General features: G+C 41.1%; 2 protein-coding genes across 7 annotated transcripts in view; both read left to right on the top strand.

Moving 5' to 3' along the window:
* The window catches only part of LOC119032789 (SIN3-HDAC complex-associated factor-like), a 53,823-nt gene extending 43,480 nt beyond the window's left edge, over nt 1-10,343 (top strand). Inside the window, exons 7-9 of one of the 2 annotated variants that reach the window (XR_005079036.1) lie at nt 9,258-9,363; nt 9,774-9,832; nt 10,017-10,343. The gene's annotated coding sequence lies outside the window, so the exon portion shown is untranslated. Of the gene's footprint in view, nt 1-2,068; nt 2,196-9,257; nt 9,364-9,773; nt 9,833-10,016 lie in introns of those variants that run through there. The other variant, XM_037122327.1, reaches the window with a different exon arrangement.
* A 1,687-nt stretch (nt 10,344-12,030) lies between these two features.
* On the top strand, nt 12,031-20,531 carry LOC119032820. 5 transcript variants are annotated; one of them, XR_005079052.1, is made up of 7 exons: nt 12,031-12,149; nt 13,551-13,583; nt 13,733-13,900; nt 16,649-17,695; nt 17,840-17,990; nt 18,530-18,625; nt 19,352-20,531. XR_005079052.1 is itself a non-coding variant. In XM_037122394.1 (6 exons), exons 3-6 carry the CDS (start codon nt 17,685-17,687, stop codon nt 19,661-19,663), a joined length of 570 nt encoding a protein of 189 aa, XP_036978289.1. In that variant the 5' UTR covers nt 12,031-12,149; nt 13,551-13,583; nt 13,733-17,684; the 3' UTR covers nt 19,664-20,531. The 5 variants fall into 4 exon arrangements, 1 of the variants encoding a protein (XP_036978289.1); XR_005079051.1 differs by having other exon boundaries at nt 13,733-13,905; XR_005079049.1 differs by having other exon boundaries at nt 13,733-17,695.
* The last annotated feature ends 2,543 nt before the right edge of the window (nt 20,532-23,074 follow it).

The raw sequence follows: 23,074 nt of genomic DNA, 5'->3' as shown, positions 1-23,074 counted from the left end.
TGTCCTGCCTCACTTGTTCTATTTTATTATTTACACGGTACCTTACTCCTCTATTTTACATTCATGCATTTTTTTTCAGTTTTCACACTTTATGTACATATTTTTACAAAGGCCTTATATTATTTTCTTCTCTTCTACTCTACAGCTATTTCACTATAACAGCCCTCTTTCATAGGCGCTGTTCTTGGATCCGCATTATCTTTTTATCACTCCAGAGAGGGCACAGCGATTTTGGCTTCCCCGCCAAACAGAACTTCATGCGCGTCTAAATCATTCCTGAGAGGGCACAATGATTATTCGTAAGACCGCCAGTTCTCTTGACCCTTCCCCCGGGTCGAATGAGCTCTTTGTTCAAATCTCACAACACAACAACACCTTATTTAACGACTTACAACAACAACAACAACAACAACAACTACAGATTAGACTTGTAGTTCTTTCGGCCCTCTTCACGGGCCGCTACAACCTCTTACTATAGTCTCAAACCACAATAACAATTTATTAGCGACTTCTGCAGATTTCCACAATACCACTTTATCACCGACTTCCTCGGATAACAACAACGATAACAACCGATAAGACACTCAGACAACAATAACAACTTGTTCCGACATCAACGCGCATTTTATCTTCAACTTATCTGTCCCGTCTCCTTACACTCCACAGCTCGAGCTATTTGTTTTAACAGGTAACTGCTTAGTGCAGTTTCCTTGTGCCATTATTCTCAGTACTGCCACATATTTTACAACATACCACACCATTCCACTTCCAAGACTCAGACACATACAGATCCACATGCAAATTAACATGTTAAAAAGCATTCTCTCACATTTATCCATCCCTCTTCATACATACTTTGTTTTATCATTAAAAGGTGGTTAGGGCAAGCTATGCATGAACATTATTTATCAGACATAATTCGCTGCGCACATGAACTGACTTGACTAAATCATACTTTTACATAAACATACATGAAACATACATATATAATTATCAATCACACATACTCACAATTTTGGCCTGAAGGCCGCTGCCATGCCTCTTAAATACTTCAATTCAGGTTATTACTTTTTTATTTTTTTATACAACCAAAACTAATAATAATAACAATACTTAAAATTACTTATTAATTTTTATAAAGGAAAATTTACAATAATAATTTAATTAAATTTACCTTAATTTAATTTTTATTTTTCATAATTCTCAGTCTTAGGTTCTTTTGGAGAGGTTTTTAGAACAATACCTGAGACTTGGGGCTGGGAAGGAGTAGACGGTATCACTCGTAAATGAAGAAAAGATATAAATATATCCCTTAATGGTGTATGTGGGGCGCGCCTGAGATCCGCCGTCCCGTCCCTCCCGGTCCGCCGCTGCAGGCTGTGTACTGGGCCGCTCCTCCGCGGCTAGGCTCGCCAAAATGTAGTGGGAGACTACCTTCCTTATCCGTCCAATTATTCCACTATCTGACTCTGTGACTCCGCTCAAAAGTTAAAGTCCAAATCTGAGGAGAAACGGCTCTGAGACTAAGTCCAAAACCAGAGGCAAAACAGCTCAGAGACTAAGTCCAAATTTGAGACAAGACCGCTCAGAGACTAAGTCCAAAACAGAGGCGAGGCAGCAAGTCTTCAGTCCAAAAAGGTGTTTATTCCAAGAGAAGAGTTATAAATCCATGAGGTACCCCGGGGCAACTGAGAAATCTGCCCCGATCACCCTCTTTTATACCCGAGGTCCAGGTCACCAGTGCCCTCCTGGACCACCCCCCTTGTCATGATCACGCGAGACTGTCATCTTACTATTCTCTTTTTTGTCTGACTTCCTTAAGGCCTACAAAGTGTCTCACCCAGGCCCCTATCTGTGGCCTTGAGTGAGCTGTAGCTGCACCTGCTGCTCCCCCAGTCCAGCCTTTATTATACCGGAAGCATCAAACCTTGGTCTTTCATCAGGCTCAAATTCCCTATTAATACAGAACTGCAAGTTGTATTCTCAAATCAATTTATATGCATGATCATGACCCTGTTTGTATCTGCCACTACAGTGAATTTTGAAGAACTTACCAACTTTTTTCCAGTTGGACAGCAGTGTGGAGGAAGCTGTAGGTGAGGACACAGTCTCTCAAGACATAGAGCAGCTGGATGACATCCGTAGCATTGTCTTGGACAATGTCAAGAATGCCCAGGACAAGACAGGGCTGGGAATGAAGGCTCAAATAAACAAAACCACATTTGTGGTTGGGGAACATCAGGAGCCAGCAGCGTATGGGTGGAAAACTAGAGTCCAACTTTCTTGGACCATAACTGCACTTGAAGGGAAGAGTGCTGATCTTCTTGGGGACAATGGTGCTGTTTTGAAGAAGGTTAGCACTGACCACCTGAGACCCTTTAATAAGCAGAACCCAAGGATTCCTCACAAAATACCAGCTCTAGCCTCCACTCCTGCCATCACTCCACCTGTGGGCACAGCCACTGCAGCTTTCACTCTTGCCACCACCTCACCTGTGGGCCAGGCCACGGCAACACCAGCTCCTTCCACCTCCTCACCTGTGATCACAGCCCCTGCTCCCACAGCCACAGCACCCCCGTCCAGGTCAAACACAAGACAGGCAGCAAAACTCAGGGGTTCTAAAGGTGAAACAGCAGCCTCCACTCCTGCCACTACCACACTTGTGGGCACCTCTTTACCTGTGGGCACAGCCACAGCAGCCTCAGCTCCTACCATCACTCCACCTGTGGGCCAGGCCATGGCAGCTTCCACTCTTGCCACCACCTCACCTGTGAGCCAGGCCACGGCAACACCAGCTCCTTCCACCTCCTCACCTGTGATCACAGCCACAGCACCCCCGTCCAGGTCAAACACAAGACAGGCAGCAAAACTCAGGGGTTCTAAAGGTGAAACAGCAGCCTCCACTCCTGCCACTACCACACTTGTGGGCACCTCTTAACCTGTGGGCACAGCCACAGCAGCCTCAGCTCCTACCATCACTCCACCTGTGGGCCAGGTCATGGCAGCTTCCACTCTTGCCACCACCTCACCTGTGGGCCAGGCCACGGCAACACCAGCTCCTTCCATCACCTCACCTGTGGGCACGGCCCCTGCTCCCACAGCCACAGCACCCCCGTCCAGGTCAAACAAAAGACAGGCAGCAAAACTCAGGGGTTCTAAAGGTGAAACAGCAGCCTCCACTCCTGCCACTACCACACTTGTGGGCACCTCTTTACCTGTGGGCACATCCACGGCAGCCTCAGCTCCTACCATCACTCCACCTGTGGGCCAGGCCACGGCAGCTTCCACTCTTGCCACCACCTCACCTGTGGGCCAGGCCACGGCAACACCAGCTTCTTCCACCACCTCACCTGTGGGCACGGCCCCTGCTCCCACAGCCACAGCACCCCCGTCCAGGTCAAACAAAAGACAGGCAGCAAAAGTCACATGTACTAAAGCAGCCACAGCAGCCCCTACAGTACCAGCAGCATTAACTCCCAAGGCCAAAGCCCCAGCAGCACCCACAGCATCAACATCCAACACAGCTACAGTGATACCAAGACCCACGTCTTCAGGGGCAGAAAGCGCCACATATACCGAATCAGAGATACAAAAATGTATGTTTACGATAAATTCATTAAAGTCTGTGTAAAGCAGAAATAAATTTGTGTTATGAGTTTGTCATACCACAGAAACATGTGTCATTGACCACTGAGCCAAATTTGAAAGATTAACAAAATTACCAAGTATATAAAATTAGGTCTCAAAATCATGGAAAAACAAGCACTTCTCTCTGCTGTGAAACGCTGGGGGCGTGTCAGACAGAGGTGCTGGAGCCACGCCCATGCGGAGGAGGGGAGTCTCCATGTTCTGTACAAGGACATAACCTACAGTAACAATGGAAGCTAGCAGCATCATTGGATGGACCCAGCCCGACCTGTTTGAGCTATCAGAGCTAGAAACTGAGTCTGAGTCTGAGTCAGACACTGATAGTGCTCAGCCTCGTTCCTCACAGTCCATGTTTTACATCACACACAAATGTAAAACCCCAGTCTACATACAATTCCTTGTCATAGCTATATTGGTGCACATAAAATATTACCTGTGGATTGTCATTGTGCTGTCAGATGGACTCGCTCAGGGAATGAGGCCAAATCATGTCGTGATTTAATGCAATAACATTTGCTAACATTACATGGGCATGACAGGATGCACGGTGTAAAATCACTGTCAGGATTTGCACCTTCAGCAAAATGCATTTAATTGCCCAAATGTACAATATTTATAACATACATACGCACACACTCGCACTTGGAGCTTAGATCTGGCCCAAAAAAATAAAGCCCGACCCGACCCGAGCCGAGCCCAGCACAGCGTCTGTGTCTGAACCAGCCGCCCGACACATTAACTGTAATTATGAGCCGGAGCCCGATTTAAACCCGACTTTTTTTTTCATATGTGGGCTGTTATAACGGACGTTCTCAAGCTCCACGTTGCACTTACACTACTCAGTGATGCCGGTAAAGCGTCACTTTAATCTGACCACTTTTGTCAGTGAGGAGTAATCTAACGCGGTAATATTTCCAAACCACTAATCAGATTAAAATCACATATTCAAATCACTGTGCGTTACTATTATTTTTGTCATTTTCCTCAGTAAAAATATTTATTTTAGCTTTTCTTCTGGCATCTCGGGGAGTGACGTCACGTGCGCGAGAAGTCACGTTTTCTGCACGAGGACACTCACTCACGTGTAAAACTACGCAGCGGCACAAACAACGTCGAGGGAGGAGAGAGATGAGCGTTTTGTAGCTGGAAGTACCGTCATTATTTTGAGTTATTACAAACACACACACACAAATGCTTGATCAAGTGCCGGCCCGACCCTGCCCGAGGATATTGACGGCAAATGCCGGCCCGCGGTCCGGTTCGGGTCAGTGCAGAGAATCTAAAGTCTGGCTGGTGGTGGGGATGAGAGCACTTGCGGTCGGCGGGACGATCGCAGGCGGGCACATAATGCTGGCGGCGGAGATGAAAGCGCTGTCGTTGAGACGGAAGGATGCAAGCCGGGGACGGAGAGGGTCGGTTCGGCCCCACTGACCAGCATCAACAGACTCTTCAGATATCCAGACTTTATCTGGTGACAGTCCCTGTAACTGTATATAACTATGTGGACACTGCGGAGACAGGTGTTGGTGGTGATTTTTAACTCTCCACAGTAGCTCCTTTTGACAAAATCCATCCACCGTTTCCTTACGTTGTCATCTTTAGGAAACTTAAATACGCTAACAGTGTCATTACTCTGCACACTGTGGTATCCAGGAAAGATGCATCAGTGATGTGGAGGAGACATGACTGTTTAGCTGACTGGTTGACTGGTTAGCTAGCTGCAAACTGTTCTCAGAGATGCTATCCGAGACTGGAGAGCCAGCAGAAAAAACACCGAAGCTAATGCACTGAGTGTATTTATAGGGCTTCTGCAGCAGGATCGGTGTCATGCAAATCATGGCCGCGTTACCTAATGCGGCCAATGATTTTCTGACCCGCCCATTAAATCCTGAACACAGTAATCCTGAAACACAGTTTGTGAGCCTAGCTCCAAAATTAAATTCTAAATGGTTGAATGCTTTTTACATCTTTAAAAGAAATACATTTATGACCTTTTTAATGTGTTTAGAAGAAAATGGCTAAATTTACTTTACACGGACTTTAATAATATCTATACAGTTAAATACTAAATGTTGTAAATGGCCTTTGGTAAATGGAAAGGCATACACAGATATCCTTCAGTTTAGTTTATGTCTTTGGTGATTTATTAAAAATATATTGAAGGTATTAAGAAATTGTATTTTTTCAAATTCAAATATGTTCAGATTGTTAATACCGATACTACTTTTGTAGATGTGAATGAGGTGTGGGCAGGGAAATTACAAAACACCCATGTAATTCTGTCCAAAACTGGGCCTTATAAATTGTTCTGCTTGGACATCGCAAGGATTGCTCCCAATCAAGAGCTTGAGAGTGAGGTAGGCCTAATTGTCATTTTTCTTTGCTATCAGTGCAAAATCAGTTCCTTTGCGGAATTCTGCATTAGTGGGTGCAGTAGGAGAGAGGAAGTTATACACTAATCAGTGCAATGTATGTGTGTGCTTGTGGAAAAGTATAACCAGCAAAATGTGGACCAGGCTGCTGTCATTGACAGCTTTGAAATTACCTGTATCTGGAAAAAGAGTACTTCAAAACTAAAAGTTGGTATAGAAGCAATTTTGATGAAATGACAGTTGTGTCATAATTTTAACAAAAAGGCAAAGCACTCATCCAGACACTGCCTTGATTATCATTTTATTCATCATATTTTCAAGTTACTAACTTTTCTGTTGACTTTTCTCCTCATTTTCATATTGATCCAATGAAATACAAAATGATCATGGGGATTGTCAATGACCACCACCACTGGATGCTGATGGTAAAAATGTGATCATAGCTTTGATCAGTTGTTATATGAGTTGCAAATCTTTTATCAGATCTTCAAGTAGAGTATTTAATATCCTCACAGTGACTGGTGGAAATAAATGGTATTTCTAGCAGTAGAATTTTCCACTAAGCATATGACAGATTAATACAGTTGAGATTTTTTAAACTCAATGATCTATATGTATGTACTGCCTTACCTTCTTGGGTATGCATGGGCATGTTAAAGCATTTACGTTGTAAAATTCACATTCTGACGCATGTTTCCTTTGACAATGTAAAGGGCATTTATCCTCAAGAGAGAAAAACTATATTTTTGGATCCAATGGGAGAGACGAAGACAAAGATGGCAAATTGCCAGGAAGCAACAAGGTAACAAATACAAAGGAAACCAAATGCAACTATTAAAGCTGCGAGCAGCGTTGGACGGGCCCTCGCAGTCCCCGCACCTCGGGGCATGCTGCCGTCAGGGCTTCCGCATGCAACGCCTTGAAGAAGCTGTTTCTTTATAATTTGGTGGCCTGCTCCCACTGGTATTAAGTAATGTACGCTGAATTCAGAAAAAGTGCGTGTACTGCTGCGTGATTCCCCAGACAAAGACTGAGTTGATGGTCCACTTCTGGAGCTGGCTGACGAAAATGTCCACATAATGCAATGAAATAGTTTCAGGAAGAAGCTGGAAGTATCATCATCCAGTAGCTGAAGAGAATTTTTTCTCCAGTTCTTCCAGCTGCTCTACACTCATTCACGCATTCGAGCTCACGTAATACACACCCATTATAAAATCACAAGACGGCCTAAAAGTCCTTAAAACCAAAACTGTGACTGTTTGAAAACCGTTAAAGATTTTTAGAAACTGAATACATGGCCAACAGTTCAAGGTCTTCTGACTCTTTAAAAGGTGGAATGGTATCCGTAGCTCAAAGCATGAAGCACAAGAAGAGGTTGAAAGGTGATGAGTTTTGAAGAGGATTTTAAGATTTTCCCATTTACTTTCCATTCAAACTAATCAGACTGCGACCAGATCGCCACCTATTGGCCGATTTTTACACAAAGCCTCATCAGTCCATGGATCACAATTATGAACATTTACGTGATAATCAGACAGTATTTTGTTTAGATGTGCAAGATTGTCTGCTTTCAACACAATATGCAGTAATTTGTTGTTTTAAATTTCGGCCGTTTTATGAACTATCAAAATTCTTTTGATAACTTTTTGTCAGGGGGGACCATAGATGCTTCACGCAAAATTTAATGCAAATTGGTCAAATTGCCTAGGAGGAGTTCGAAAAAGTAAGTTTTGCATTTGTTGCAATTTTGAGAATGGAAAGTTAGCTCAAAAGTGGGCGTGGCCTACACCAAATAATTCAGCTGAATGGAGGGAACATGTTGATATAAGGTCTAACAATGTCTGACACAAAATGTGTGAGTTACGGGCCAAAAACTCTTTCAAGTGGAAAATAGCGCCACCTGCTGGTCATTTTTGGTGTGTAAGTTGCAGGGGCTAGTCTATACCACCCCTATGAATTTCATTTCCATAAGTGTTAAGGTGTGGGCACAGGGCCAAATCTAAAATGAAACTGGCACCAGAGCGCCACCTAGTAGCCGATTGATAAGTCCTTGGTCAGATATCCTCAAGAGGGCAGTGGCAATGAGTATACCAAGTTTCGTGTCAATCTGCCCAACCGATGTGGAGATATAAACTATTTGAATTTAAATAGCGCCACCTTGTGGTCATCGCCTAAACTTTTGGACACATCCTCAGGAACGCATGTCAAAGTGTTATCTGAAGTTTCATGTCATTTGGACACACCATTGTGGAGATATCCAACACTTCCTGTTTGGAGGGAAATCTGCAGGAAGTTGTTATTTAATAACTTGAGTATTGTTTGGCCTATCAAAATTCTTTTAATAACTTTTTGTCAGGAGGGTCTACAGATGCTGTGTGTCAAGTTTCGTGCAAATCGGTTAAATTGCCTGGGAGGAGTTCGAAAAAGTAGGTTTTCGACATTTTGCGACGTAGCGAAAAAAATACGGAGGCGGAAATGGGCGTGGCCTATACCACGAGACTCAGCACAATTCACTGAACACGTGGATGTAAGGTTTTTGAATGTGCGACAAAGTATATGGGAGTTATTAGCCAAAACGCACTGTCCTTAATAACAGCGCCACCTAGTGGTGGAAATTCAGGACGACAATAGATTATAAAATTTTTCGCCAGGTGTGACTTACATTCCAAGTTTGGTCAATCATTTCGTCCGAAGAAAAAAAAAAAAAAAAAAAAGAATTCCTTCAAAAACAATAGGGTCCGTGGGCGGCTGTAGCTCAGCGGGTTGAGCAGGTCGACTAGTGATCGGAAGGTCACTGGTTCAAATCCCGGGCAAGGCTGAGCTGTATGTCGAAGTGTCCTTGAGCAAGACACTGAACCCCACATTGCTCACTAGTGAGGGCCCTGCGATGAGCTGGCGACTTATTCAGGGAGTACCCTGCCCTCGCCCTGAGAGAAGGCTGGGATTGGCTCCAGCAGCAACACCCCGCAACCCCGTGGAAAGGGATAAGCAGTTCGGACAATGACATGACATGACATGACAATAGGGTCCTTGCAGGTTCCCTGCTCGGGCCCTAAAAATAAAGAATCACTTCAAAAACAATAGGGTCCTTGCAGGTTCCCTGCTCGGGCCCTAATAAAGAATTCCTTCAAAAACAATAGGGTCCTTGCAGGTTCCCTGCTCGGGCCCTAATTAGTAATGTTTATGGAAAGTAAGACGGTAATAATCATTTTGTTTATATATATTTATTTCTTTAAGGGCATTCATGCAGAAGAGAGGCCACAACATATCAAGATGGACATGTAGCACTCTTCCACATGCACATCAGAGAGATGGCACATCATGTGGTGTGTTTGCCCTGAAAGTGAGTATGCTTTTTGTTGTCCATGTATTAATAAGCAAGTCTAGAGGAGTGTTACACATCTTATCATTTCAAAGTTTCTGTCATGGTTTCTTGTGGTTTTTTAATGGTTCGACTTGTGTGTGTTTTTTGCTGTGTAATCAAACACTACTACTTTTCTCATAATCTGTTTTCATCAGTTTGCTGAGGGGATAATCAATGGCAAGGCCATTACCTTTGATTCAAGCAACAAGGCTGTAAACGCCATGCAGGCTGATATTGCTGCCACTCTCCTCCGTGAATCTGTGAATTTGCTTCACATTAATGTCTCCTGTTTACTGCTGTTCATTCAACATCAAAACATTTTATCTCTTAAGGCTGGGGGATTTGTACTCTGTATACATCTTAAAACAGTCCTTTTTGTGTTTTTCTAGAAACACTTGAGAACCTCTGCCATCAGTGTGGATCTGGGGAGACAGACGACACACAATGGGTAATGATATTATTGAACATTTTTAAAAACAGACATGCAGGCTATTTTGCATGTGCCCACACAACTGACAAAATTAGATACAAATCTCATGACTAATGAGCATTAAAACATGACATTTACTATGGCCACAGTAAATCAGAGGATAACACTAGATGTTGATACAGATGTAATGTCAAATTTTCAGATTGGCTGTGAAGATGTGTGCACGCGTTGGTACCACAATGGGTGTTTGAGCAGTCCACCACTGGATGAGGAGTACATCTGCCCTGTGTGCAAATAGGGATGAGTGTTGTTGTTGTTGTTTTTTTCTATCTTTATTCTCTTATCTGAGAGGTAATTTTCTTTTCTTATTCATGAGACCTGTTGGGTCTTTCTATTCGCATTCTTGTAAATCTCTATAAAGCATTAATGATATGTGCTTAAACCTCCTGCCTAAAAAATTAAGTTCAGTAGGCAATAGTTTTCTTTTTTTTCTTTTTTTCCCATCATAAAATCAAACTGGAACAAACTATCTTTGTTTTTGACTCAAAGTTCTTCACTATCATCCTCATCATTATTGTCATCATGAAAACAGGGGATGCATATCTTGGCAAGTTCAAAAACAGCTCTGTCGAATACTGCATCCATCTCATGTGTTTCACTGCAGACACGTGATGGTCAATGAGGTTATAGAAATTGCAATTAAGAGTGTTAGTTCATATGAACATGGATTCCATACAAGTAGCAGTGTATGTGTCTTAAAAAGCCATGGTTGCATATTCCCCCCCCCCCACACACACACACACACATTTTATTTTTTATCAACTTTGACTTGGTTGAGCAGATGTAACCAGATATGTCTATGAATGTTACCTCCTTTCAGTAGTAGCCTACACGTTTGAAAATCTGATTGCAGAACAAATTGATCAAGAACCGGAGAAAGGCCGCCTTAAGAAATGTGAAGAATGTTCTCATAATCTCTCAAATCTACAAAATCAGTAAAATATGGGCCCCCGATATAAATGTATACTTATATTATCACACGTTAAACCGACAAAGAACAAGTCAATACTTTCAAGCTGCATTTTGCCATAGAAAGCAGGCACTTCTCGGCATAACACCTGTTCAGCTCGGAGCAGCTAGCAGAGTCCAAGTAAAGGTTTGCCAGCACGAGAGCGGCCAATGTATGTGTGCAACAACTTTGACTGTATTTTAATCTAGAATAGTTTTTATATAAAGTGCATAAAAGACAAAGAAAATATGATATGTTTTGCCCACTTCGGCCATAAGCGGTCATGATGACCGCACATCATTTAGCGGGGTTTCATTGTTACATTTTTTGTGCTTATTAGTAAATTTACTTGTAAGTTAGTTATTATATAGTTGCATTATATAGCCTGGTTGGCACCATGGACAAACACAAACTGGAGTTCCCACCTCTGTGAAACAGCAGTGCTGAAGTGACGAGACTCACTGTGCACCAGGGAGAGCCGAGGAAGAATGTCTGCATCCTGAGCACCGTGTACGCAGGTGGACACCTTTAGTAGGGCGAAGGCAAAACCAGAGTCTGTGATGTGCTACAACAACACCATTACAGCGAGGATGTTCTGGACCAGATGGCGAGGGCGAGTCCGTCAAAGACTGTACCCGAAGATGGCCAGTGTCTTCTATAATATCCTCGACCTGGCTGGGATCAATGCCCGTATCTTATTCAAGGAGCATCAGCAGCAGAATAGCTCGGAGGAAAGTCCCGCAGCAGCTGGCAGAGAAGTTGAGGGCAGAGTACATGGAGGGGAAAGGAGCCGCGGCAGTTATTTATAAAATCCTGTGTAAATTTATACAATAATTATGGTTTACTACACTCTAAAAAATAATTCAAGGACCCAGTAAATGTGACAGTAATATATAGGTATGTATGCTTGATAAAACTGATGAATATCATTATGATGAGTATTTGATTTGACTACATCAAAATCCATTAGTAGAACTCAAAGAGGAACCTTTGTGTGAAATATACACATGTAAATCAAGTTTATTTCTTTGAAATAAACAATTATTTGACTGACAGATTACATGGTTTAAATATTTGTAATAATCACTGTATGTTTCAACAACATTTTTGAGAATACACTACGAAAAGCAATTCGTTTCAATTAGTGCAATTATTATAGAACTCAACTCAATTTTATTTGAGACGTAACTTAACAACTTAAAAAATCCAGTAAACAGAGCGGAACTGACTAAGTGACGTCATTCTAACGGTTCTGGGACAGATCTGAACAGGTTGATGGCAGCAGGCTTGGCGGGCACGGCGGATTGAATTAAACCTGACTCGACGGTAAGTAATTTTAAACAAATGTATAATTTCTCATAAGCCTCCTTAGTTACAGAAGACAGACATGAGCATGAAATATCAGTTGACAAACATTACTATCGCGCCATTCGACATTACAGCTAGCTTAGCTAGTTAACTTGTCTTGTTAGCTTCTGAACAACTCGTTGCACTGTGAAGTTAGTCAAAGGCTTCTTTCGTGTAGCTCCAACATTTAATGTGTGTAACTGCAACATGTTGTTGAGGCAGGTTTGGGAATAAAACCTAAAACTTTTCGCCCTGCCAAGTTAACCAGAGCACCCATTTATAACCGTATCGAAGATGCATCACAGACTAGCTGTGCAGGTTTCAGACCGCGTTAGCGTACTGAAGGCGCCTGGGGAGCCCGACCCAACTCGAACCGACCCGCGGGTTAGAGTCGGGGCTGAGGGCTCGGAGTAGCACCCCCGCCCCGCCTCTCAAAAGGTGCCGTGTCGACTGGCACCAAAAATCGCGGATGTACATAACAGCTCACAGGGCGCTGTTGCACCGCGTGCGGGCTGTGAGTGAGTGCTAGAGAGTCAGACCGCGACTGCTCCGGGCTTTAGCACCCGCGGGTCGGGTCGGGTTTTAATTTGCAGGCCCGTTGATAACTCTAGACCGCGTTAAAACCTAAACAGGATATAGCTGGAGGACACATGTAATTTAAAGTTATCATTTCAGTGGTTTCAGGCTGGCTCTGCACGGGCTGGCTGTCTTTTGGCGCTAAACGCCGACCGAGTCCTCTGCCAGCAACTGGACTCTAGTCCACCTGGACGAGGTGGTCTCGGTCGAAGAAGGCACGCCGCTTCCTTGCCTGTTTTGGTGGCTTCGCTTTGTAAACGCAAACTATCCGAAATGTGAAACAATGTATGAATTATCGCAGGTAGTGCGGACTCAGCGGACTATGTGGCGTGAACACGACCTCCCTCCGACTGCTGTGAGGCGTCTCGTCTCTCGTCTCTTTCTGTTTTTAATGTCATAAGCTTTATCGGCATGCATGGAAGGTAAACAATATTTCTAAGGTGTAAAGAATACGATAAAAATTGAGTTGTAAGTGATTGAGATTAAGCACGAGCAAGGAAATGGCAAAAATAAATTGCCATGTACCTGAACGTCTCAGGCTGGGCTCTGTCTTAATTTCCAGTGCAGGTCTCTCGTCTCACTCACTGGAGCGACAGAGTGCGTGTATCTCTAGTAGCCTTATTTTAAAAGTTCACGGGAAAAAACTAAAGAATTAATTATTAAAGCCAAGACTGGTTTGTATTCAGCGAGATATAAAAGCATGTAATTCATAGTGACTTGTGTGTTAGGTTGTTATGGAAGGAAATACCATAAGATTGATGGTTTTATCATGCATTCAATATATTTTCAAAATTTGCTTTTCAGCATGGGAAACAACTGATCAAGAAAAGAGGGGAGGTAAGTTGTTTCTGTTTAATATTAGCAAAGCATACCCTACATTTATTCCAAATTTATTGTGGGAATATTGACTTTAGTTTCTTAACTTGCTGTGGCAACAGAGGTTTTTATTGTGCTCTTGTTTTGAAAATTTTGTCCCTATGTTACAGAATGAGTGTGGGAGCCACAGGAATGCACGTGTGAAGGAGAAAGATATAGGGAGGACGAGCAGCAAAGGGCAGCAAGCCTCACTTGAACCCAGATCACCAAGGGAAAAAGAGAGCCTCACGGCATAATCTCCATCCTGTGAGCCACTGGTGCACCCCATTTAACCCACAGTAAGGTAAAAGTGTATGGAATGGCAGTGTAAGCTCTGCACATTTGTGGCATCATCGAAGGGGGGACTTCTTAAACACAATCGACTGAAACATGGACATTTTGGTCGTGGACATTTTCTGCCTTGTATTCATTTGAACTGTTCGTGTTCCTTTAAAACTTGGGGTGGCTTGCGTACACACTTGTATAGAGCTCACAAATCAGAGGAAACTGAAAATCAACGAGATGTGATAGCTTTTAAATGTAAAATTTGTGACTCGTGCTTTCCAAATACAAAAGATTATTTTCAACACATTAACTCTCATCTGAAAAGACTAGAAACAATAGAGTGTGTGTTTGATGGTTGTGAGTTCAAAACAAACATATATGGCACTTATGCTACTCACAAAAGTCGAAAGCACCAATCTTACTCATGTGATTTAAAGACTGATGTGATTGTAAAACTTCCTATTTCTACCAGTGTTCAACAGAAAGAAAGCCATTTTTCATCAGTGGAATCAACTGATGATGTGGAATTGGATACTTCTGTAGATTTGGATTGCGAAGGACATACAAGTGCATTTGTGGAAGTAATTGGTTCTCTCTTGTTGAAGTTAGAAAGCATTTATCGTGTCACAGGTAAATGTTTAGATGACTTGGTGGAACAGCTCCAGTTTATTTGCACATCATCATCGCAGTACATTCCAAATTTAGTGAGAGACATTTTGACACAGAATAACTGCACTGTTGATGAAAATCTTATCAGTGAGTTAGTTGAAAAATTACAACTCTGTAATCCTCTAACTAAAGCGTTTGGTCCTGATGGTCCTTTTCATTCTAAGTATAAGAGGGAGAAATACTTTAAAGAAAACTTCCATTTTATCGAGCCAGTTGAATATATATTTGATCCACTGGACAGTTGTTCTTTTCAATATGTACCCATCCTACAATCCTTACAGCAACTGTTAAACAATAAAGACGTTGTAAGTAAAATACTGACAAGACATTCAGGCAATGCATCACAGCTTTCATCCTTTCGAGATGGCAAATATTTTAAGTTAAATGAGTTTCACACGGATGGGGAGCTAAGAATTTCACTTATACTTTATGTGGATGATTTTGAAATATGTAATCCACTTGGAACCTCACGGAAAAAACACAAAGTGACAGCCGTGTATTGGCTACTTGCAGATGTGCCATCAGAATTGAGATCCCAATTAACATCAATTAATTTGGCACTTCTTTGCAAAGCTAATGATGTTAAGAAATTTGGCTATGAAACTGTCCTGGAGCCTCTCTTGAAGGACCTTATTACATTAGAGGAAGAAGGCATTTTTTTTCCTGCCAGTGGCAAAAATATCAGAGGAACAGTTTTTTGTGTTTCAGCGGATAATCTAGGTGCTCATTCCTTGAGTGGCCTGGTGGAAAGTTTTACTGGGAATTACATATGTAGATTTTGTATTGGGGACCATTCAGACTACCAGCAAAAAGAGGTGCATTCTGGGTTTTTTCCACCAAGAACAAAGGAGAATTATACTTTACATGTTCAATCTGTAAAGGAAAACCCTGATCTGGTACATTGTTACGGTGTAAAGAAGGTTTGTCCCTTAACAGAGAAATTGAAGCATTTCCATTTTGTGACAGGGTACCCACCAGATGTGCTCCACGACCTCTTGGAAGGAATAATACCTTTGGAGTTGGCACTATGTTTTAATGTGTTTGTAAAAAAGCAGTATTTCACTCTTTTACAACTGAACGATTTGATTACCGAGTTTCCGTATAATTGGACCGATAAAACTGACCGCCCGCAACCCATCCCACTAAATCTTTCTTCTCGCAGATCTATCGGTGGAAACGCATACGAGAATTGGACACTACTAAGATTATTACCATTTATAATTGGTGCAAAGGTGCCATTCAGTGATCCCGCATGGCAAGTTCTCATGACATTAAAAGATATTACTGAACTCGTGGTATCCCCGATTCATACCGAGGACAGTATAAGTTATCTTGATGCATTGATATCTGAACATCGCCATAGACTGCTGGAAGTTTTTCCTGACTTTAAGTTAACTCCTAAGTTCCATTTCTTGGAACATTATCCAGACATGATAAAATGCTTTGGACCTTTGGTTTGTGTCTGGACTATGCGCTTTGAGGCAAAGCATAGTTTTTTCAAGCGTATTGTTAGACACACAAACAGTTTCAGAAACATTCTACTCAGTCTCGCCACAAAGCACCAAATGATGATGTCATATCATTTACATGCTGATGCTTTGAAACCTGCATTATGTGTGAGTAAAGTAACTAGTATTCCATTGGCATTGCTGCATGAGGAAATACAGGAGTCTTTTAAAAAAGTATATCCAACACAAACCACAGTGGAGCTGACAAATGCACTGTCATATCATGGAACCAGATATGCAGTTGGGATGATTTTGCCTCATGGTGCTACCGGTGGTCTACCCGATTTTGTGGAAATTTCACAAATTGTGATTGTAGGCAGTGATCTTAATTTCATTGTTAAGTTGCTTAACAGTTGGTATTATGAACATTTTAGGGGATTTGTTTTGGAGCACTCTGGGAAGGTGACTCTGCTGCACATACAGCAACTTAGTGATACATACCCCTTGGCAGCATACTGTGTGGGAGGGAAACGCATGGTCAGTTTAAAAAGACACATTATTGTCCAGTAGTAGGTGAAAAAGCTAAAAGCATCAACGGTACAGCAATCCTACTCTGATTTCCAGTTGTGAATTGTTTTCATACAGATGGACCCTGTTGTTGTGAAGGTGATTATAGATCATCATAGTGAGAAGCTCACACTGTCATCAGGGATGCCAGACACAGTGGAGCAATTGCATAAGACTGTGAAGGACACTTTCCAGATCCATGAGGAATTCACCCTCCACTACTTTGACGAGGACTTTGGTGATTTCTTCACAATTCATTCTACTAACGAGGTTAAACATAAGGGGACAATCAAGGTGGTCATTATTCCATCCATAGTGCTCTCATTAGCAACACCGGAGACTGAAAATGTGGCAGATGCAGACAATGTGAGTGACACCTCCAGTTTGACTTCAAAAACACTGTCTTCACAGTCATCCTCTAGTTCTGCTGACTACCAGTCAGATGGCACATCATCAGTGTCATCACAAGGCACTGTCTTACTAAGCCCCGAAAGGGTATTGTGGCCAACTGAAATTGAAATTCCATGTTTTTCAGTTGCAACAGAGGCAGTACTGAGGAATGCGAATGAACAATTTTTGAAAAATGGAACTGTCCTCAACAACCCCAAGTTGAAGTCTGAAATACTGGAAAGGCTGGCAGATTACATGTACAGTTACACTGCCTATCCCACAGGCCTTCAGGTCGGACAGGTTGCAGAAGCCTTAGTCCAAAAACACCCATGTCTAACAGAACCTGGAAGTCGCAACGGATGGATTGGATGGATGTACAGCCTAAAATACAAGATGGGGAATTATAGGTCCAAGTTAAGAAATCTTGGATTTCCTGAAGTTACGTGCAATTCTCTCAAAAACAAGCGTCCTGGTGAGAGGAAACCAGCCCAAAATGTTAAAAAAGCACGCAAAGGGGAAGTGATGTATCTCCCACATTATCCTTCAGGAGAAAGCAGTGAACACCAAGAGCAACAGCGGCTCAAAATTCTGTCTGAATTAAAGAAGAGAGAGAGGGGAACCATCAATGGATTGATGTCCAACGCTTTTGCTCATCGAAGACAGGATGTTGTTAGTCTTCAACTGAGCATCAAAGAGATCAAGGAAAGGTGGCCTGCCTTGTTCGATGTGTCACAGGTGAGAAAATGTAATTTCTCGAACACAGTTTAACACATATACCTTGGGCAGAAGAGGCTGAAATTCAGAAATTGCATTGTTTAAATCTAAGTTTGTAAATTGGGCCCTGTCCTTTTTTGTCTTTTTCTTTTTCTTTTTTTTCAGGTCAACGTTCCATCGAATTACCACCGTAAATCTTGAGGCCAAATTCATGTTCATGTTAGACCATTACACCCCTAAACTGCTTGCCATCTTCCAAGCCAAGAAAGGTGCTGCTGGAGAGAGACATCGTACAGAAATGAATATTCTACTCCAGGTATTTCAGTTTACTCCTCTGTTGAGATACTTCTTTCCCTCACCTGTTGTGTCTCTTCTAAACCTAATTTACTTCTCTAAGAACTGACTCTTCTGTACTCTTGCATTCAACACAAGGTCATATGCCTCATGCAGCCTTTATTCCACCACAGTGTTTCTCAATCTCCTCTGTCTTCTTCATATGCAACATACACTCTTCACATTATTGCTCCTCTACCACTCTGCCTACCACACTGTTTTATCTTTCATTCCTTTTTCCTCTGTTTCAGTGTGAGTATATTCTGAGTAGACTTTTAAGGAATATATCACATGGCAAACATGACTTCAAGGTTGCGGCGATCACTCCAGATAAGGGCTGAATGATATAATGAATTTTAATAGAAATTGCAATGTTTTACCAATTGCTTCACTAAATTTTGTTTGATTTTTTTAGTGTAGTCAAATCTGTTATAATATTTAAAGTAAAAGGGCCAAAATCTGCACTGAGGAGAGTGACTGCTGAATCTTGTCAGCTGTTTAAATACATTTTCTCCTTAACAGAGTGGAATTCCCATAGAGAAAACCAGAGAAGTTGTCATCCGATGTCTCATTGATCACCTGGGTGAAGATGTGGGTGCCTTAATCAAGGAGTTTGAGGTGAGTGCAATAGATGACTTTCAGCATTCTCCCTACAGTAATCTGTAAATTTGTGTTTCCGCTGAATACATAGTCAGCTGTAACAATTGGCACTTTGACTTTTTGTGTCTATTGGAAAGAGTACAACATTAGTCTTGTAGCTTATATCCAAATCAGTTTGGATTCTGCACACCTAATACATAAAATATTATCTAAATTTAAAGTAATTCCATATTGGCGTGACGCTCAGTTCAAATCTATTTTATTTATATAGTGCCACTTAATAACAGATGTAATCTCCAGAGAGGATTTATCTTCACAGATTATGTTTCATTTCAATAGTTTCTATTGGTTTAAAAACACTGCCACACTGACATGGTCAAAAAACTATTTGCTTCCCCTCTCATACACCTGCTGGTCATCACCTGTGTCTTACCTGTATGCTGTTTGCTATCATAATGCCCCACCTAGTTTATGGCCCCCCACTACATTATGGCATCAACAGACATATCGCTAAGTCTAGTAGATGAATGAAAATATGCACAGATACCTTCATTAGTGGTGAAATCAGAATTATTATTGTTATTTGCATGTGTCTGTTCACATCACTCAAATTTGTCATATATGCTAGTTAAAATAATAGACAACTTACAACGTGATGTAGCTGATTTATGTAGTTAGTTTGGTCTTTTTTTATTTTGGTGACATACTGCCTGCTATAACCAGTTTCCTTTACAATGTCTACAGAATTTTGGTGATTCAGCGGTCAATGTGGAAGAAGAGCTGGCAGCAGAGACGATGGCTCTGTACCTTGTGCGTGATGAAGATGGACAAGTCAGGGATGTAGGGATCGTCACTGAGGGTTCCACCGTACTCAACCACCTTGGGGATCTCAGCAGAGCCTGCTGCTACTTGCTTGGACTAACTTATGCCTTGGACCTCAAATACCCCAAAACTCTTAAATACATTTTTGAAGTATTTCAAAAGATGCTCGTTGAAGTGGATGCTGGAAACCTGTCAACAAAGGTGCAACGACTGAAAAACAATGTAATGATATAGTTGTCTGTGGGGTAGATGAGCACAGATGAGACTCATACAACTGAACCATGTGTGTAAGGCAAAAAACAGACTGTACGCTCAGTAATTAGTGAGGTTCTTCTGGACAGAAATTTGGACAATCTATGGCTTCATTTCGCCAAACCACCTCCAGGTGTTGTCTGACTGATTGTTGATGTTTTTTTGATTGTACATTTACATTTTGCATTAATATGCGTTTGATTTTTTTCTTCAATCATTCCTGTGAGGCGTGAGGCATCCAATTTTTTAGTTTCGAGTCAAGAGTTTCAAGGCATTTTCACCAGAAGTGACTTAAATGTTGTACTTCTAAAGGAGGAAGTAGTTTTTGTATTTCCAGTTTGGAGTATCTGTAATTGTGAGAAATGCAGGTGTTTAAAAAAGCATAAGAGATGACCAATGTATTGTCATATCTAAATGTGAAGCCAAATATGCTGTGGAGATGATTTTGCCCTTGTGTCACAGATGTGATGGGCCCAGTTACTAGTCATCAATGTGTTTAGTGTGAAGATTACCCCTTGCATTAATATGCATCTTTAATATGTATCTTTTTCATGGCCATTTGGCAAGAAGCATTTTAGTTCAGAGGCGTTTGATCTTGGGTATCCTGAATTGCCTTTCTTGTAACAGCTTCGAATGTGCTGCTGTAGGTTGTGTCCACATAACTTGAGTGGTAAGACAGACGGACAAGTTGCGATATGTGATCTAGCTCCAGTTCTTAGGGAGAAGTTGCCATGCTAAGTATTTTAAAAATTCCTTATTGAAATGCACTTTTATGTATTAGGTATATGCATATACTGGAAAAAATTTTCTGCGGGAAAAATGTTTTAAAATAAAGTTTAATGTTTTGTGAGATCTTGGTCATATTTGTATATGTATATAGTAGTAGTATGTATATAGTACTGAATATCCTCAAATCAAATACAGCAAGTTTAAAAAATCAATCAGTACAACAAATTTTTTTAGTAAGTCATTAGAAAATTTGCAATTATCTCCTACAAATGTTTTCAATTATATTTACTCAGTTTTTTTTAGTGCTTTCTACTCACGTTTTCTATATGGTTTACACAGTATTTCAGTTACATTTACTCAATTTATGTGGTGTTTGTGCCAAGTCAAATCATTCAGATGTAATTGAAAATATTACTTACTCATTACTCATTACTCATTAATAGATTTACTCAATACTCATGTTTTGTTTTAACAGATTTGAGAGCTTTCAAATCAACTCAATATTTTTAAGTGTAAAAATGTTTCACCAATTGAATTAAGTACTATGCAGAATTATTTTTTAGAGTGTATGTGATGTGAGTATTGATAAATGTAGCTATAATTAAACTTGTTAAAATTTACATTTTGTTGTTATTTAGTTTTTTCAAAAAAGTACATATATATCATTGTGTTTCTCTCTCTCTCTCTCTCTCTCTCTCTCTCTAAATATATATATATATATATATATATATATATATATATATATATATATATATATATATATATATATATACACACACATATATATATATACATTTTATTTTCTTATTTTTTCAATATTACATTTATAATTTTCAGGGAGAAAGAAGTAGCCTAGATCGAGAATATGAACAAAACAGTTTTACCAAAATAAAAATATCTGTTTGCAACAGGGTCCAAGTTACAAAAAATGATCAGCATTTTATCAGATTAATGAAGAATGAATGAATTAAAAGCTACCTCACTCTCGAGAATTAAAGAAAAGACAGCACACAGACAAACATACTGAAGTTCATTGCCCTGTGTGGCATTTTGCAAACATTCAAGTCAAGACACCAAATCAGAATCAGAATCAGAATCATCAGAATCAGAAAAGCTTTATTGCCAAGTACGATTTTACACATACGAGGAATTTGTTGTGGTGATGTTGGTGCATGCATCAAATAACTATAAGTGAAAATATAACAAATTAACAATATAAACTATTTAAAGAATAGAAAATATAACAAATTAACAATATAAACTATTTTAAAAAGTAGAAAATATAACTATACAATATAAATATATATACACAATCTGTTTTTTGGGTAAAAGGATAAAAGGAGCAGACCAGCTGGCAGTGAACAATTACAGAAATGATGTGCAAATGAAAATGTGCAAATGAATAGGTAGTTCAAGCTGAGCGTTAATGTAACGCATAGAGTTATGGTGCTGTCAGTGTGACGGTAGAGTCAGTGGTAGAGGTGGAGTGTGAGGAGTGTCAGGGGGGATTCAGGCCTTGTTGATAAGGCTGACAGCAGACGGGAAGAAACTGTTCTTGTGGCGTGAGGTTTTGGTCCTGATGGACCGCAGCCTCCTGCCAGAGGGGAGTGTCTCAAAGAGTTTGTGACCGGGATGGGAGGGATCAGCAACAATCTTTCCTGCACGCCTCAGGGTCCTGGAGGTGTACAGGTCCTGAAGAGACGGGAGGTTGCAGCCAATCACCTTCTCTGCTGACCGAATGACACGCTGCAGCCTGCCCTTTTCCTTGGCGGTGGCAGCAGCGTACCAGATGGTGATGGAGGAGGTGAGGATGGACTCAATGATGGCTGTGTAAAAGTGCACCATCATTGTCTTTGGCAGACTGAATTTCTGCAGCTGCCGCAGGAAGTACATCCTCTGCTGTGCTTTCTTGATGAGGGAGCTAATGTTCAGCTCCCACTTGAGGTCCTGGGAGATGATTGTTCCCAGGAAGCGGAAAGACTCCACAGTGTCAATAGTGGAGTCACAGAGGGTGATGGGGGCAGGTGGGTATACATTTCAGGTTATCTGTACATTGCTGCCATATAGACAGAACACAGTGAAAATGATTGTATTAAAACGCTATTTCTTTTCTGCATATGTTGTATTTAATGGTTCCAGCTTCGAGAGATTCTTGTACCCATGATATTTTCTGAGAAGAGATGCAACATGCATAGATTTATTATCTGCAGTGTGTGTCTGCATCTGCAGCTGTAATTGAACTTTTGAAAAACCAGTCCAAATGATTGCTCACCCTGAAATGAATGATGGAACAAGTGAAACAATGTTTCAACACTATGATTAGGTCAAATGCATACATTTTGAGCAGTACCTCATCTGAGAAAGCATTCTTGGTTGGAATAGAGCTTGATCTTCTCTAAGTGCCCAAAAACAAGCTTCTAGGGCCGTGAAAAGCTTGATTTGGCAAGAAAAGACGTCTGACTGAAACAGAATCTTAGCTGAGAAAGCATTTTTGGCTGGAATACAACTTCATCTTCTCTAACTGCCGAAAACAAGCTTCCAGCGCCCTGAGAAGATTGATTTGGCAAGAAAAGACGTCTGACTGAAATGAATGATGGAGCAAGTGAAACCCTGTTTCAACACCATGATTAGGTCAAATTCATACATTTTGAGCAGAATCTTAAA

The sequence above is a fragment of the Acanthopagrus latus genome, chromosome 14, assembly GCF_904848185.1.
Source record: "Acanthopagrus latus isolate v.2019 chromosome 14, fAcaLat1.1, whole genome shotgun sequence".
Taxonomy (NCBI): Eukaryota; Metazoa; Chordata; class Actinopteri; order Spariformes; family Sparidae; genus Acanthopagrus; species Acanthopagrus latus.
The sequence above is the reverse complement of the archived record's forward strand: the minus strand, read 5'-3'. Positions and strand labels throughout refer to the sequence as shown.

What these genes read in the sequence shown, in the direction of transcription:
- LOC119032820 (XM_037122394.1), top strand. An exon ending in AAATGAATATTCTACTCCAG is followed by an intron (nt 17,991 to 18,529) that starts GTATTTCAGTTT and finishes TCTCCTTAACAG; the next exon opens with AGTGGAATTCCCATAGAGAA. An exon ending in CCTTAATCAAGGAGTTTGAG is followed by an intron (nt 18,626 to 19,351) that starts GTGAGTGCAATA and finishes CAATGTCTACAG; the next exon opens with AATTTTGGTGATTCAGCGGT.